This window comes from Strix uralensis, chromosome 25 (assembly GCF_047716275.1).
Source record: "Strix uralensis isolate ZFMK-TIS-50842 chromosome 25, bStrUra1, whole genome shotgun sequence".
Lineage (NCBI taxonomy): Eukaryota > Metazoa > Chordata > Aves > Strigiformes > Strigidae > Strix > Strix uralensis.
The window spans coordinates 6,400,952-6,417,256 of record NC_133996.1 but is presented as its reverse complement, the minus strand read 5'-3'; the positions used below and the strand labels follow the sequence as shown (position 1 = coordinate 6,417,256).

At 55.8% G+C, this 16,305-nt stretch overlaps 1 protein-coding gene across 3 annotated transcripts; it reads right to left on the bottom strand.

The window, feature by feature from the left end:
- Positions 1–227: 227 nt before the first annotated feature.
- On the bottom strand, positions 228–15,727 carry RIMS3 (regulating synaptic membrane exocytosis 3). Of its 3 annotated transcripts, none has more exons than XR_012632238.1 (8): positions 15,658–15,727; positions 12,588–12,857; positions 10,322–10,463; positions 10,106–10,218; positions 8,461–8,562; positions 8,215–8,354; positions 3,945–8,011; positions 228–3,345 (listed from the first exon to the last, which is right to left on the bottom strand). XR_012632238.1 is itself a non-coding variant. In XM_074894578.1 (7 exons), exons 2-7 carry the CDS (start codon positions 12,805–12,807, stop codon positions 7,799–7,801), a joined length of 930 nt encoding a protein of 309 aa, XP_074750679.1. In that variant the 5' UTR covers positions 12,808–12,857; positions 15,658–15,727; the 3' UTR covers positions 228–7,798. The 3 variants fall into 3 exon arrangements, 1 of the variants encoding a protein (XP_074750679.1); XR_012632237.1 differs by having other exon boundaries at positions 228–7,249; positions 7,365–8,011; XM_074894578.1 differs by having other exon boundaries at positions 228–8,011.
- Between the last annotated feature and the right edge of the window lie 578 nt (positions 15,728–16,305).

Here is a 16,305-nt window from a genome sequence, read left to right as displayed (position 1 = left end):
GCAGGGGAGGGAGCTCAGCTAATTGTGTGAGCCCTGAGCTGATGGTACTCTGCGTGCATATTAATTATGGTATTTCTTTCCTCAAGTCAAAACCCGCTCTTGTCAGAAAAAAAGAGGGTTCCTTCCTCCCCAGTGTATCTGGTTTGGAGCAGGGGGAGGGTTGGCTTTCTTAAGCTCCACGTGGTTTTGGGCTGGATGTTTTGAGAAGCTCAACTCAAGCACAGAAAAAAGTTTTCAAGCTGGCTTTAATCATCTTCACTTGCTGCCCCAATACTGTACATGCAGGTACAAGCCAATGAAAATGTGAATACTTCAGTTTTTTCCTCCTTGGGAAAACTGGCTAAGAATATTTTACAAAATAGCGTGCACCCTCACAGCCATCAGTCCTGCTGCATATAAACCACAAAAATACAAGAGTTTTACATTAAGAAAGACCACACACATATAAAACATTACATAACACAGGTATAAAATTGCCATTTGCTTCTTTTTAAATCTATTCCCGTTCTCAAGTATCCATCACAAGCCCATCCCCTTGTCTTGAACATGGAACTGGGGCTTAAAGGACCCCACGTTCACCCCTCTGCGGCATTTATTTTAAAGTGGAGTTGTTAAACTTGCGAATCTGTCATCAAAGCCAAGTTTATCACAGAATACGAGTGGGCTAGTGAAGGCAGCCAGATTTGTTCACTTATGCAATTACATCCTGGCTTCCAGAAGCACAAAGCTCCCCAGGGTGAGTGTGTCAGTCCTGTCCGAGTTCTGCAACTAACTCTCCTTTTCCCTGCAGGTAGCAGCTGCACGCGGACAGACGTCAGCTCGACGTGTGCCACCCGCCTGGTGAGCTGGCTGCTGCCTCTCTCCTTAGGGATTGGAGGCCAAGCTCGTAGTGACAATTAACTCGTGGCTAACGGAGTTCTGACAACTTCCCAGTCTAATGGGACTCTCTTGGTTTAGGTAATTCTTTTCAATGCAACTTGCTGGGGACTTTAGGATGGAAAATGTGAAGTAGCGTAGATGTCTGTGTCCTTGCTTGGCTGTATCGCTCTCGCGGGATGCACCCCTGTCAAGACACTCGCTTTAACCTTCTGAAGCCTGGGGAAGGGCTACGGTTAGAAACGGCTGCCTGAGTTGTCCTGGGTGCCTCTCTCACTGCCTCGTACCTTTAACAGTCTTGGACCCTTTTATGCCCTCTCGTGCTTTTTAGGGGGCTAACGCAGTTTAAAAGGCATAGGCTGTGTTTAAAGACGGGTGAGGTATCGGTAAAATCCCTCACGTGACTTGTTTGGGAATATAAATTCTGATTTTTTTGATAGGATGAATGCTTCAGTTTGGGTGCTTCTAAAAAATTCACTGGTGCTTTTTCTCTGTGTGTTTGTGGGGGTTTGGTTTTGTGTTTTTTTTCCCGTGGTGCTGTTAGCAATCAAATTCAAGGACAAACTTCAATTCAGACTTGGGAGCTGCTACTTTACCAAGTGTTGTTACCAAGACAGATGTATATGTTTTTACAGTTGAGGTATAAACTTCTGAGATTAATGACAGATTCTTGAGTCCTGGATAATATCTTAAATGATCCAGGTGCTTGTTCATAGCTTAAATTTGAGGTGGGGAGTAGGACAACATGATGGGGAAGATTATTTACTTTTAACTGCATGAAAAGATCAAGCCCTTTTAAGAAAACAAGGCCACCAACTTCAAAGTGCTAACATTCAAGAGGCATCCGCTGCCAGGGTCCCTGGCCAGTTGGGTACAAAGAGGGGGTGCTGCTCCTTCCAGAGGCCCTCTGCCATCAAACATTGCTCACGTCTCACTGCAAGTGTTAGGACAAAGGTCCCTTTTTTCAGTGAGCGCTGGGATCTAGCAGATACACACAGACCGATCCCGTTAGCGAACCGGATCGATGTTCAGTACCTGTCACCCGACGGAGGGACTCCCTCTCCATCTGTGCTACAGGCAAAAGCTTTAGTGAGGGCTTAGTGCCCCTCCAAGAGCAGCTGCGCTGTCCTCGCCATCCTTCGGGACACTCGCCTCCTCGCCAGCCCTTCGTGGGAGGGGAGGGCGACAGGGGGAGCACGACTGCAAGCGCCCGCCTGCGTCGGGCGAAGGGGCAGCCTTGGGAGCACTATTTCTCTCTGTGCTTTTTAATGGAGAGAAGAAAGGGGGGTTCCTCCTGTCTGGCCAAATCATCCCTCCCTCCAGAGGAGCGCTCTGGCCTCTTGCTTCCCTTGCCCTGTAGCTCAGTGATCAATAGTGCAAGTGCCAAAGGAAGCAGAGGTGGAGCTGGCAGGAGCCAGCGTGGGAGCAGGTGGGAAATGCACGCCCCGTAGAATTGCTCTTCATTGCACAGTTACAACAAAAAATAACCTGAATGTGATCGAGTGCACTAAGCTCTGGTTCTTTAAAAAAACAGGAAAAGGAGGGGAAGAAGAAGAAGAAAAAAAAAAAAAAAAAGAATGAGGTATACCAATAATCGGAGCTCCAGCCAGGCACAGTGGTCACACCAGCTCTTGCGCCTTGGTGGCAGCTGCTTTCTCCCGGGTTCCCGGCTGCTGCCGTGCTCCGTCCTGCGGCGGTGCCCGAGGCGGATGGTCGGGGTTAAACAGTGTGGCGGTTATTCAGACAGCAAGACAAACACTTAGGCCCTTTACTGTACATTTTTTCCAAGTCTACTTTTAAAACCTAAATCTTCCCCAAATACGGACCAGCTCAGTTAGGGTGAGCGTTATTGTCACATCTGGGCGCTGAGTCTGTTTTGGATCACTTCAGCTGTGTCACACGTAGCACGTCTTTACCCCACCAATTCCAACCATGCTTATTGCAGACACTTTTTTTCCATAGGAAGTCTTTTCTGCAGCCTTTCAACCTTCTTTTTAGCTCATAAACGCAACTCTTGCACCTCTAACACCCAGCCAAGGGTTGGGGTGTTTTTTATGCTTGTGAACGTGAAGTAGAAGGAAGACTTCCAGTTGAAACAGCTTTGCTAGAGAACCACTGGAGCGGGCCGTCATGCCTTTGGCACATCACGGGATGCAAACCGTGCTTTTACTGAAGGTAACTTTACAGATCTGTCTGGAGGCATGAAAACCCAAAGGAAAGCAGAGAGAGCTCTTAATATCTTTTTCCGTCTGTGATGCAAAACACATTTAGACTTTGAATTCAGCCATCGAGAAGAACGGTGCCTGAACACTGTTCCTTGACCTTTAAAATGCAGTTATTTTCCAAATCAGTAGCCAAATGCACACCCTTAAGGAAGTTTACAGATGTGCATTGTCCAAGCGTTTCACATCAATCTGGGAAGAAGTGTCCGAGTCAACTGGAAGAAGGTAGAAGGTGGATTCTTTATGCCTGAAAAAACATCACCAGTGCTGTTTTTATAAATAGCCTTAGATCAGTAAAGACCCTTACAGTGTACTCACTGCTGCTGAGTATCTGCAAGCCCACTTAAAGAAGTGAAGGTACTTCAGTGTTAACTCCTCTCACGTGCACTGATGTGCACAAACGTACAAAACAGGCTTGGCTCCTCCAGTCTCATCGCTGCTGGAGCAGTCGCGTGAGACAGTGACCAGAAGCGATTCCCTGTCAGCGAAGGGAATCCTGATCCCGCTCCCGCAGGAGTTTCTGGTCTCGTATTTGCAGTCGAAAGCTACATCTGTAACTGCTTCTGGAGAAAAGGTTTTAAGAGCTGGAAAAGGTGGCTGTGGAGGGAATGCTTCCCACCGTCTCAGCTGCTCCGTGGCATTTCCCAAAGCCACTGAATAGGTTTAGTTTTCTGATTGCTGACCAGGTAGTTGGTTCTGTATCTCACTTGATTTCAGGAAAACTATGTCTAAGCATCTTCTCCCCACGCTTTCAACGTGCTATGACGTTGATGAAATGGGAGCTAATTTCTGATTAAGCCCAGAAGCCTGGCCCACCTTCTGGTGCCCTAGAAAATTATCACTCACCTTTGGCAAATAAAGCCCATTCCAGGCTTGTAGAAAACCCAGGGCTAACTTAGACCTGGGCGTGAAATCATGTAGTGTTTTCCGTGCTTTGCTGCATGGCCGTGACTCTTTTTTTTTATTAGAGTTCAGGGGATGTTTAAGTATCATTTCAAGGCTGTTTTGGCAAAATCCATCCTTGTTACTCCAGCAGGGTGCCTTGATTCTGACACCAGCATCCACTGTCAGCTGCGCTCTAGTAAGGTCGTCTGTGTCTTGGGTGGGTGCTACGTGCTGCTCACTTACTGCTGAGGGTGCTGGGCATAAAACAGGCTGCAAAGCTGCTTCAGTTTAATATGAATTATTCTTTCTAGGGGAAAATACCTGGAAAGTCAAATGGTTTGAATTTCCTTTCCTGATGGAAGGTGGAGGAAAGGAAGGAAATAATCTAACACATAATGCCTCGTCAGTGCAGCCACTTTCTGCAAATCATATAGTACATTAAAAAAAAAAAAATGCCCTTTGCAATAAAACATTCCCCCAGAAAAAAACCTGGAGTCCAGAAGCTTGTGGTTTTTCAGGTGTGTTGCCTGTAGGAAGCAACTGGGTGTCTTGGCTTTTTTGTTCTTGTTGTTCGAGGGGGAAAACATCCGACACGTGGTCTCATGGGTTAGGAAATGAGAAGGAGCTGATGTTGCAATGTAAACGTGATGCACTTCGGTCTCCTCCTGTTTTAGTTTCTCCACGTAAGTCTAAGGTGGGTCCTGACCCAGGTGCTTCCCCAGAGAAGTGAGTACCAACTCCCTGCGGGGACTGGGCACGTAGTGCTGGAAGTGAAGAAGTTAAAGTCTTGATGGATTTCAGTTAGTCTAGTGAGTAAGTGACAGTCATTTCACGTCATGGGCAGGGTGGCTCCACCTTGCTGGTCTCGATGAGCAGGAGGAGTCGTTCCCACAAAGCCGTCATGTTGCAGCAAACGAGGATTCACCACTGAGAAAGAGCTGGGGGACGGCCTGTTCTGATGTGAGCTACGCTGTTCCCCTCCAGTGCATCCTCAGTCTTAACGATAAAAAATAAGCCAAAATATTTGGGTTTTCCCTGTTCCCTGGAGTACCCAGGTGTGCCTTCCAGATGATAATTCTTTGCTCTGGGTTTTCCACGTGCCAGCAAGGGTAGGGTTTTCAACTGGCGCAGAACGAGTGAGCCTTTTGCTAGACCTCAGGCATCTGCACGCCCGGCTGACTCGGTGTTGCTGCTGCTCTTCATCCACTTCTGTTCTCTATCTCAAGAACAGCGTTTTCTTCTCATGAAGAGGGGGAGTAGTAAAGCTCTGCAGCTCGCTGCAGGAATGTGCAGCCAGCGAGCTCTGTGCTGGAAGGGGAAGGGGGTGGGATGCTGTGTCCGCACCAGCGAGCAGAAAATACCCACAGAGCTCCCTGCTCTGCCCACGCTGCTCTTCCACCTCCCCGTGGACGTGGTTATTGTCCTGCCACAGGCAGATTTTTCACTTTTTCTATTGAAATGGAGTTAGTAAAGCAAAAGCAAATAATTTTAACTTGAAGGAGCAGAAATCTTTTCCTCTTAAGATGCCTTCTCTCATGTATATTCAAAACTCCAGCATGCCGGAGCAGGGAGAGTTTAGCCTCATCCAGGCGTCGTTGACCTCATATAACTGCTTCGTGCTCTGGAAGGAACGTCATGTTCAAACCATTGTTTATTCCTGTTTCAGTAGTCAGGGCACCGAGTTTGCTTCCTCAAACTGCTCGAGACAGTGCGTCTCATGGTCCTGCGCGTTGCCGTTCAGCACGAGCTCAGAAATCAGCAGGTATTGCTCTAGCAGATGAGATTTAATCCTTTACAAGGCAGGCGTTGGGGTCTGAAGCAGACCCCTCTCCATCCCCGGTCAGCAGCATCCAGCCTACTCTCCTCTCAGAGGTCTAGAGTGATTTTGATTTGGTAAAGATCCAAAGTCCACGACAGCAGCTGAAATTCCTTGACACGATGTCACTAAAATCGTGGTGGTGTGGGGTAAACCAGCCACCGAGCAGTGGAGTTTTGCTGACCCCCGGTTTTGGGTTTGTGGAAGGGACAGCTTCATCGCAACAGTCTTTTCCTTCAGGTTTGGTTTTGTTCCGTTGTGGCAACAGGTTCGAGCTGGTTCGTTGTTCCTGGTGTCACCAGGAGAACCACAGGTTGGTTTCGTTGTGCTCTGTGCATTGTGAAATTCTCTGCTTTGCCAATAAATAATTGTAAAAAATCCCAACTGTGCTGTGGGTTGATTTGTGTTAAAGACTGAAGGTCAGAGCCATCTGGTCGGCAAAAATTCCCTATTAACCTTTTGTCCTCTTCCAGTCTCAAGACTGCTCCTCTTTTGGTGTGTTGGTTTTTTCCCTCTCTTTTGGAAACTGATCCTTCAGGACAGTCATTGTGTTAAGTGTATTTTATGAAGAAACCAGAGTTTCTAGTGGTGTCTCCCCTGAGTATTTTCAGCAAATTTCATTAGGCACCTTCAAAAAAAGCTTCCGTAATTCTCGGTTTTGCTACAAGAACTGGTCCCTCGGGGGGAACCAAAATGCTGCTTTAAAAACAAACAAACAAAACATACAAACAAAAAAAACCCAAAACACTCATCCTGATAATAAATTCAAAGCATCTAGTCCTTTGTTCATAACCTCTCAGTCACCCTAATTCCAGATCAGCAGAAGATGCTGTTGAGATGTTCCCCTGTAGCGTACCACCAAGTCGAGAGTCAGAGAAAGGTGCGTCCTGCCGCGGGGCCTGGCAAACCCTCTGCTTCTACTTGAAATTCAAGTAGACCCGAGGAGGGGACCCCAGACCTGAGGAGAGCACCCCAGACCTCGAGCTGACCCTCGCAGGAGGAAGGGGCGGGGAGGCAGACGATCAACCAGCATCACGGTATTCCTGCTCCGTCGGGTCACCTTCTCCTGACTCGAATTTTCACGTGAGGCATCACCAAGTTTCTGTTTCGGGTCTTGCTTTGGCCGTACAAGACCACGGTCAGTGGTGAAACACGAGGATAAGACCAGCGTATGCTTAGGTGAGGTGAGTGCACCTTTTTCTGTTCTCTCTCGCTTTGGCAATGTCACTGGTCACAAGCTACATGCTACCGAAAAAAAAAAAAAGTTAAATAAAAAAGAAAAAATGGCCACCAGAAGTGCTTGCTCAGTGTCGCAGGAATTGTGTCAGAAAACAAACAAATGGGAAGTGACTGGCAGATGTTTCCGGTCAATCCAGAGTCTCTTAGATATTGCAGAGAGTGAGTGTGTTGTTAGCACGTGGCAAGCTACATAATAGAAGATGCTACATTCCTTGGAAAGAAAAAAAAAAACAGTGCTGAGTTGGATTTTTTTTCTGAGGTTTTTTTTTCTTTGAAAAGCTACCTTTTCCTCAGAGGCAAGGAAATGAAATCGAAGGAAAAGAAACCTCGTCAACATGCTGCCTGCAGCGGCGCTGAATGAATCAGACCGAGCTGCTCTCGCCGGGTGGTCAGGAGAGAGACGCGTCGCTTCGATTCCGACGGGACGAGGTGCGGTAACAGTCTCGGGATCGGTCGGCAGTCGCAGCCCTCGGTCTGCCTCACGGGGAGGGGGTTTTCTTCTTGCTTCTCCTTCCCCCTGCCTCAAAACACACGGCCCTCGCTCCCTCTCCGCCTTCCCCCTCTGCACGCCGGGACGCGTGCTCGGGGAGGAGCATGTCGAGAGCGAGTTTGTTTCGGGAAGGAGATTTTTAAAAATAAAAAAAAAACAAAAAAGGAAAAAAAAAAAAAAAAGGACAGGGTATTTACAGCTATCCACTAACAGTTTTGGTAGGTCAGGATGTCTGCGTCCCCCTCCCGGCCTCTCCCACCCACCTGCCGCCTACGGGCAGGAGGGGCTGGTGGAGCTCTCCAGGGAGGACTGGGAGAGGCGGCGCGTCAGGGGTCCGATGCTGGAGTCGGCCAGCGAGGAGGTGGGGAAGAGTTTGTACCAGCCCGCGACCGCGCTGGAGAGGTCGAGCTCCTCCAAGACGATCTGGGCCATCCCCATGAAGCACTTGTGGTCCATGCGCCCGTAATCTCCCCAGACGATCACCTGTGGGGCAGAGAAGGCGTTGGGGGGAGCTGCCTCGCTCCCAGGTGGGAGTTTTGGGGAAAACTCAGCAAACTCAGCGTTCCCAGCTGGAAGGGACCTGCCGCGATCGGGGTAGGGAGGCTGAAGGGCAGCAGTGAGGACGCTGGGTTTCTGCTCCCCTGATCCCTCCCTGTCCCCGAGTACCTGTGCCGGGAGAACATCACCTGCAGGACTTTGCCCTGGGGACTCTCCTCGAAGAGCAGAGGCTGCTGGTACGACGGGTCGCAGGTTTTCTTCACCACCTTGGTCTTCTTCTTGGCCAGGCAGACGCCGTTCTCCAACAGGTAAACTTTCACGTAGGTGGCTGCATTGGAAAATGGGCGAGAAACTCTTGACTCGGAGCAGGCTCCTGGGCTGGTCCCAGCACAGCACCTCCATCCCCGACCCCGTCCCTCCCCACAGCCACCTACCAGGGATGGACTTGGAGCCCATCTTCGGGATAAGGCCCCTCGCCTGGATCACCTCCACCTCCAGCTGCCCGTTGCGGTCAGCCATGCCGATGTGGACGTCGCCTAGGCGGAGGGACGAGACGCGCTCAGCACCCTCCCCGACGGCCACCTCCCACCAGCTCTCCCTTTCGGTGCTGCCAAAAAGCAGGGGGGGGGAGATGTCATCTCCAGGGCTAGCACCCCCACGCCGCTGCCTGCTCCCCAGCCTCAGCACACCCAGCATCCTGCCCCCAGGATTTCTTGTGGATTTGGAGGAAGGACGAGCTGATGTGAAGACGCTTGGATTTGAGCAGCAAAGGGAGAACTGGGTGAGAGCCCCCTCCTCCCCGCCAGCTCCATCCCACGGCAGCCTTGCAGGGGGATTTTTTCCCTCGTGATGGGAAAAGGGGCTGGGATTAACCGGGGCTGTGCCTCGGCCGGGCAATGCCGAGGGGGCAGGCGAGACCCTGGCAAGAGCGGGAGAGGGTGGGGCAGGAGGGGTTGGAGGCTGAGCACCCCACCAGCCCCCATCTCCCCGGGGCACTTCACTGGGGTCCTTCCCCGCTCCCTGCGGAGAAGCATCTGCAGGAAAAAACGTGGCCAGGTGCCTCTGGAGCTGGGTGTGAAGTTGTTCTCCCACTTACACCCTCCCGCTCGTACGTACGAATGTCCCCCGGCCGGCGGGTCCCCGTCGCTCGCTGCCTTGTGGCCCTGGGGAGGGGGGAGTGGGGACGGGGAAGGGGCGAGCTGATGTCCCAGCGGGGTTTAATAGGAGTGAGATGAACCTGGATGTTCTCAAAACACACTTGGTGGTTCAACGGCAAGTCAGGCCCAGTGCCAGGGGCTGCGCGAGGAACCGGCCGGCGGGAGAGGAATGAGCTGATGCTGCGGTGGGGGATGGCAGGAGCCGTAGGGATTCGGCGTGTGGGACCTTGCCCCAAGGGCAGCCAACGTTGTTCCCTCCCGGGGACAGTGGGCAAACACAGAGGCGTCCAACTGCCCCCAGTTCCCTTCCCTCCCACTGGGGGTTAATGCAGGGCCAGTGGGACCAGGTCCCAGGGCTGGGGGGGCAGGACAGGGGACCCTGATCATGGTGACCCCCTGGGGCAGCTCCGGCCTCTCAGCAGGACACGGGACAGACACCTTGGTGTGCCCTGGGAGCAGCTGGGGACATGCTGGCTGGAAACTGAGACTTAGGGCGTGACTTTCTATAACCGTTTTGGATTTAAAAGGGAAAAATGGAACAAAACACGGTTTTGTTGGGTCCCCTCTGCAGCGGGATGCTCGGGGGAGCCGATGGGCAGCAGAGGGGTCAAGGAAGCCTTGGGAAAAGGCAGAGCTGCTGCTTCCCCTGGGGTGTGTCCTTCCCTGAGCCCTGCACGGGACGTTCCCCCCCTCACAGAGCATCCCCAAGCTGTTTACCGACCCAGCCCGTGCTGCCGGCATCGAGCCCGTCCCCCAGCGCCGGTGCCCTGCCAGGAGCCCGCAGCCAATTTCTCCCCCTCAGCCTGGAGCCTCCTTTTGCACCACCCAGCCCCGCACCAGCCACGACGCAGCCCTCGCTCTGGGGGGCTGGAGCCGACACCCCCATCCCCGGGACAGGGAGCCCCCTTGGCCGGCCACTCACCCATCGGCGGGGTGGCCAGTGTCTGCCGCCCCACCAGCTGGCCCGGCCCCAACCCGTCGAGGAAGTCGCTGAACTGACTCTCGGCGCCCAACCGGGTGGTGGGGAAGATGAACCTGTGCCGGGGAGAGCAGGGAGAGCATCGGGCTGCCGGCTCTCGAGCGAGATCCTCCGGGAGGGTGCCCAGCCCCAGCTCCCGTCCCCCCCGCGGTGCCTTACGTGCCGTCAGAGCTGTTGCTGTTGGTGCTGCCGTCGGTGGATTCCCGGCTGCCTTGTCGGGTGACCCTGGTCCTCATCTCCACCGCGATGCCGGTCTCTGTGCTCCGACGGATGTTGCTGCGAAGCTTTTTGGGGCCACCCTCTGGAAGCCAAAACAGGGGGTGAGACTGGGAAGTGCTCGCTGCCCCCCCACCCCCCCACACCCTTCCTGTGGGACCAGATGGAAGAACCAGGGTGCGGCGCATGGCCGGAGCCTCCCCGTGTGCTGCTCCCTGCCCTCCTTCACAGAATCCCAGAATCATCTCGGTTGGAAAAGCCCTTGAAGCTCCTCCAGTCCCACCATGAACCTCACCCTGACCGTTCCCAACTCCACCAGATCCCTCAGCTCTGGGTCAACCCGACTCTTCAACCCCTCCAGGGATGGGGACTCCCCCCCTGCCCTGGGCAGCCCATTCCAACGCCCAACAACCCCTTCTGCAAAGAAATCCTTCCTAAGAGCCAGTCTGACCCTGCCCTGGCGCAGCTTGAGGCCATTCCCTCTTGTCCTGGCGCTGGTTCCTCGGCTCAAGAGACTCATCCCCCCTCTCTGCACCCTCCTTTCAGGGAGTTGGAGAGGACCATGAGGTCTCCCCTCAGCCTCCTCTTCTCCAGACTAAACCCCCCCAGTTCCCTCAGCCGCTCCCCATCAGACCTGTGCTCCAGACCCTGCACCAGCTCCGTTGCCCTTCTCTGGACACGCTCGAGTCATTCAATGGCCTTTTTGGAGTGAGGGGCCCAAAACTGAACCCACTCATCGAGGGGCGGCCTCACCAGTGCCGAGCACAGGGGTCAGATCCCTTCCCTGTCCCTGCTGGCCACGCTAGTGCTGATACAAGCCAGGATACCATTGGCCTTCTTGGCCACCTGGGCACACCGCTGGCTCCTATTCAGCCGGCTGGCAATCACCCCCCCCAGGTCCCTCTCTGACTGGCAGCTCTCCAGCCACTCCTCCCCAAGCCCTCAGTACATTCTGCATCGTGATTTTTACAAACTTTCCCTGGGGATGAAACCCCGCAGGACCCTGCACGGGCACACACGTCCCGGTGCCACGCACACCGAGCTGGAGAGCCACAGGCTGCCCCCGCCATGTCCTAGCCCTGTCCCCCCACGGATGCCATCGCCTCAGCCATCTCCCCCACCTGCTGAGACCTGCCAGACTCAGCTCACACGTGCTGACACCATCCCAGCCCGCTGCCTGGCCTGTGCTGCTGCCAAGCCACCTCGCAGCCTCCAAAAAATCCCCAGGGCCCCATCAGCATGTGCCGATGTCCCCGTGCCACAGAGGACAGGCACTCCCAGTGCCGCAAGCGGGCCCAGCCCCCACACTGACTGATCTCTGTCTTTCTCCACGCGGTTCCACCATCCCCGCAGCCACATGTCCCAGGCGGTGGCAGATGGCAGGAGGAGGAGTGTGGCACGAGCATCCACCGCTGGCATCGCCGGCAGCCCCGCTCCTGCCATGTGGGCGTGTGTGTGTGTCGGCACCGTGCCGCGGCTGCTCCTGGGGGAGCCAGGTTTGTCCTGCTAATCCAGGGCTGCCCCTGTGGAAGCGGTTGCCTGAGCCTGGCAGCCCCCCCCCCCGAGCAGGCGTCGCTCCCCTGGGCACTGGCAGCCAGAAGGGTCCCGGTCCTGCCGTCCCCAGGTGAGGTTCTGCCCAGCTCTGGCACTTTTTGCTTGGCTTTTGGGGATAATTATACCCCTTCAGAAACACTGCGGATGTGCAGGGTTGGAGGGCTCCAAATTAACTCGTTTCTTTATAGAACAGTTCCCAAATCATGAAATGCCAACAAGAACTGGAAGAAAAAAGCAGTAACTAGAGAAAAAGCCTTCACTAAAATGAGCATTTTGCTTCGCCTGCCCTTTAAAAAGCTATTTTAAGCATTTAAATATTTCCCAGAGCCAGACCATTTGACAAGTCCTTTCTCCGAGCTCCCTCCCTCTCTGCCCTCAGCCAGGACTGGCCATTACTCTGGGGGGGGACACTGACCCCAGATCCCCCACACTGGCAGAGCTCCGGCAACATCCCCACCTCAGGTTTGCAGATGGTTTTGGCACCTGGAGAAGTGCCGGTGTGTCGAGGAGGGGGATTTACAAGGGGATTTTTTAGGTGTCTTCGTCAGACACGGGCAGCTCGAGCGTTGCTTTGGGCAGCCGGGAGCGCGTGGGGCTCCTAAAGCAAAGGGCCAAGGGGGGGAGCTGGCAGCGGCGGGGGGCGCAGGGTGCTCACCGGTCTGGTTGAGCTGCAGCGTGCTCTTGCTCCACTGGGACAGCCCCACGATTGCCACCATCTTGGCGCCCAGGCTGGAGCGTCTCTTCTTGCTGGCGGTGACGGCGACGGAGTCGGCGCTGCCCCGCGCGCTCTTCTCGAGGTTGTACATCTCGCCGCTGATGCTGGAGCTGCGGACGACATTCCTGGCCGCCGAGGAGCTGGCATCCCCGTTGAACATGGTCAGCCGCTCGCGCGCTCGCCCGCCCCGGCTCTGCTGGGTGGGATCAGCTGCGGGGGGAAGCCGGGGGACGTGTGAAGACCAGTAACGCCGGGTGGTGGCACTGGCCGTGTCACTGCTGTCACACCCAGAGCAGCCCCAAGGGATAGACAGTCCCCCAAGGCGCTTACAAAGCCATGAAATTCCGCTGACACAACCCATCAGGACCATCTTTTTCCACCCATGGGGGCAGGGGCTGGTGAGGGAAGGGGTGCAGGACCCCCCCCATGCAGCCAGGTCATGGGGTGATGCCCCCAGCCCTGTCCCAGTGCCCTGGGGGACATGGGGAGCCCCTGAGTCCAGGTGGGCAGAGCGCTTGGTGTGTCACCAACCCACCCAGCTTACAAGTGGGACCCTGAGGCTTGGGGACAGCCCTGTCCACCCCCACTGAAGGTATCCAAAATTGCAAGCAGCAAAGTTCCTCCCGCGCATCTCCTCCTCCGAACAGCGGCTGCAGCATCCCTACGTGCTGCTCCGGGTGTGCCTCTGCTCCAGCCCCAGATGGCTGCCTGCCCCGGGGGCTGGGTGTGGCCCCGACCCCGCAGACCTCACCGGGCTGCTGCTGGGGTCCACCGTGACGCCCTGGCAGCAGCCAGTGCCTGGAGGGGCCCCGCAGATGTGCCAAGGGTGACGGGGTGACAGGGACTGTGGCTTTTGCTGCGACGCAGCTGCCAGACCTCCCCCCCCCCCAGCACAGTGGCTGCTGCTTTCCCTTCACCATGAATATTTAAACTCCAGTGGGATGGGAGCATCCATCTTCCAAGGAAAGGTGAATTATTAACTCCAGGCCAAGCGAAGCCACTTTATGATAATGGATGGAGGGAGCGCCTGGAAAAATATTTCTCTTTCAAGAGGGAAAGGTGGCCACAAACGTAGAGGATTAGTTATGGCTGGGAGTGGGGGAGTGGGGCAAGGTGGGGGGTTTCTGCTGCCATCAGGGGAAGGAGCTTCGCAGGGGCACGGTTGGGCCAAGACCTGATGGGAGCCGTGGGCTCAGCTCCAGCACCGCTGAGCTCACAGTTTATCAATTACAGAAGGGATGCGAACAGGGGCAAGTGGGCAATTAGTCATTAATATTGTTAATGAGCTCCCGGAGAGCAGCAGCCCATCCACGTTTCCCTTCCGGCTGGTGTTTTCCTCCCCTGCTCTGCCCAGGCTCCCTCAGGTGAGCGTGTGGCAGTGACCCCTCGCTGTCACCCTCCCCTCCTCACGCCCAGCAGGACCCCAGCACAGCCACTTGTGTTCGGCAAGGTGTGGGGTATGCCACGACCATAGCACACGCTTCCCCTCGTGTGCACGTGGGATCTTCTGCCCTCGCTGCTGAACAGACGCTTGCATGAGGGCTCGAGCCCCTCAGATAAAGCCATCGGCACTGGGCGAGCACCAGCCCCTCAGCCCGGAGCCACCCAGCGTGGCCGTGTGCCGACGGGAAGCCAAGATGGGTGAGAGCAGCCAGCAGCACTCACCTTATGCTCAGCGTTTGCTCAAGATGGGTCAGGGCTGAGCTGCGACCTTTGGGACCTTTGGGACCTTTGGGACCCCTGGAATGAGCATTTTCCCACACCTCCAGGCACGCTCCAGGCTCCAAACCCGCTGCGGCCACTCACAAGGGCTGGGGTTGCTCTTGGGAAGCCCCTGCAGCAGGGAACGGGCCCCAGACGCTTCCCCAGGCGCAGCCCCCGCACACCCCTGGTCTCACGCCGCTTCCCTTCCCCTCACCTCAGTTTCCCCACCTGCAAACCCGACACTAGACTGTGCCTAAGCAAACGCACGTCCCTTTGCACGAGGGCTCAGCCGGGCGCAGCGCCCAGCTCAGGCCTCTCCACGCGACGTTACGGCGAGAAGAGCCAGGGGACAAGCGAGCCCCGTTACTTCTACGGCCAGGAAAACACAAAAGGCTCCTGCTGCTGTTTTCCCTGATCGGTGCTTCGGCCACCACGAGAGCACTGGGCTCTGGTGGAAGCAAATTAGATCAGGAGAGCGCTAATGGGATCATTTCCAATGCAACACACACAAGGATAATCCACCGCAAAGGAAGCGGAGCGCGCGCTCCTCAGCCCAAAGGATATTCTTTACCCTGCCCATAATTTTACCCCTTATCTCTTCTCACAATCTGCTTTGGCCTCTGCGGAGAGCGGGTGCCGGACGGGGAGATCAGGGAAGTGCCCAGTGCTCGGTGCTGAGATGAGCTCGGCCGGAGCCTGTGCCCAAGCACCAGAGTCCGCAGCTCCCGACGCTGCCTCTCCCCCAGCTCCCTTTCCCCAGCGGGTGGGGGATTCAAGGAACGACACCAGATTTCCCTTCACCCCTGCTCCCTCTGTATTTTATTTATTCTCTATATTGCAAACCACCGGGATTCAGAGAGCCCCCTCCCTCCTTGCCATGGAAACACGTCCCCAAGCCGCCAGGGTGGGGGGCAGCACCCACAGCCCCCACCAGCTCTTACCGCCACCACGCACCGTCCTTGCGGGAAACGACAACCACCACCGCGAGCCCCGAGAAGTTTCCCCACGAGCCAGCCCCGGTTGCCCCGCGGGCCGCATGGCTGCGGGATGCACGGAGCCACCGGGCACCGGCCGAGCAGCCGGGAGAGGTGTCATGGCTGTAGCACCCCCCCGGCTGCTCGGCGGACACGCAGCCAGCGCCCGATGCACAACGCGCAGCTGAGCACAACCAGCAGGAAAACAGGTTCCCTGTTGCATTTGGATCGCCGCCGCTGCAGCGCAGGAGCCCCGGTGAGGCTGCCGAGGCCGAGCCCTGCCCTCCCCACACTGGCACCCCAAAGGAAAAGAGGAGACGGAGGCATCTTACCGCCCTGCGCCGGTGGAGGAGGACTGGGCAGCACCCACCCAGCTCTCCCTGCCGAGGAGGCTCAGCCCCCCAGCCCCATCCCCGGCTGGAGACGGAGGGTGACGGGTCTGGTTAATCTTTAAAGGGTTCTGGAGAGCGGGGCTGTGCCGACGCTGCTTCAGCATCTCCTTCAGCATCTCCATGGTTACATCGCTGACCCAGTTCTCCTCCCAGCCCCGAGCTGGGGCAGAGCTGGGTGGGATGCTCCTCGGTGGGGCTGGGGGCATCCCTGTGCCCAGCTTTGGGCACCCCATGACCCCGCTGGGTCCCCCCAGCCGGGTGTCACAGCCGTGCCGGGGGATGACGGAGCTTGGAAAAGCGGGGAGCGAGGCAGCACAGAGGGTGGGGGGTCACAGGCAACCCCAGGGAGTGGATGGGGCTGTACAGCCCCACTGCTGGTGCATCCCACGGACTGGACGGTGTCAGGGGTTGCGAGGGAGCCCTGGCCCCAAATATCCCACCGAAATAGAAATGAGGGGGAAAATACTGATGGGAAAAGTGGGGTGCTTTGGCAAAGGCTGTGGGGAAGGAAAGAAGAGCCCAGTGGGTGCCCCCACACAGGTGGGGAAGGGCCCCTGACAGCAGGTGGGGAGAGGAGGAGAAGGCGGA

Bases quoted from the DNA above. Each gene is read 5' to 3' on its own strand.
- RIMS3 (XM_074894578.1), bottom strand. From the start codon at position 12,807: ATGTTCAACGGGGATGCCAGCTCCTCGGCGGCCAGGAATGTCGTCCGC. The intron at 10,464-12,587 runs GTGAGCACCCTG...TTTGGCTTCCAG, and splicing joins GCTGCAGCTCAACCAGACCG to AGGGTGGCCCCAAAAAGCTT. The intron at 10,219-10,321 runs GTAAGGCACCGC...TCCCCGGCACAG, and splicing joins AGCAACAGCTCTGACGGCAC to GTTCATCTTCCCCACCACCC.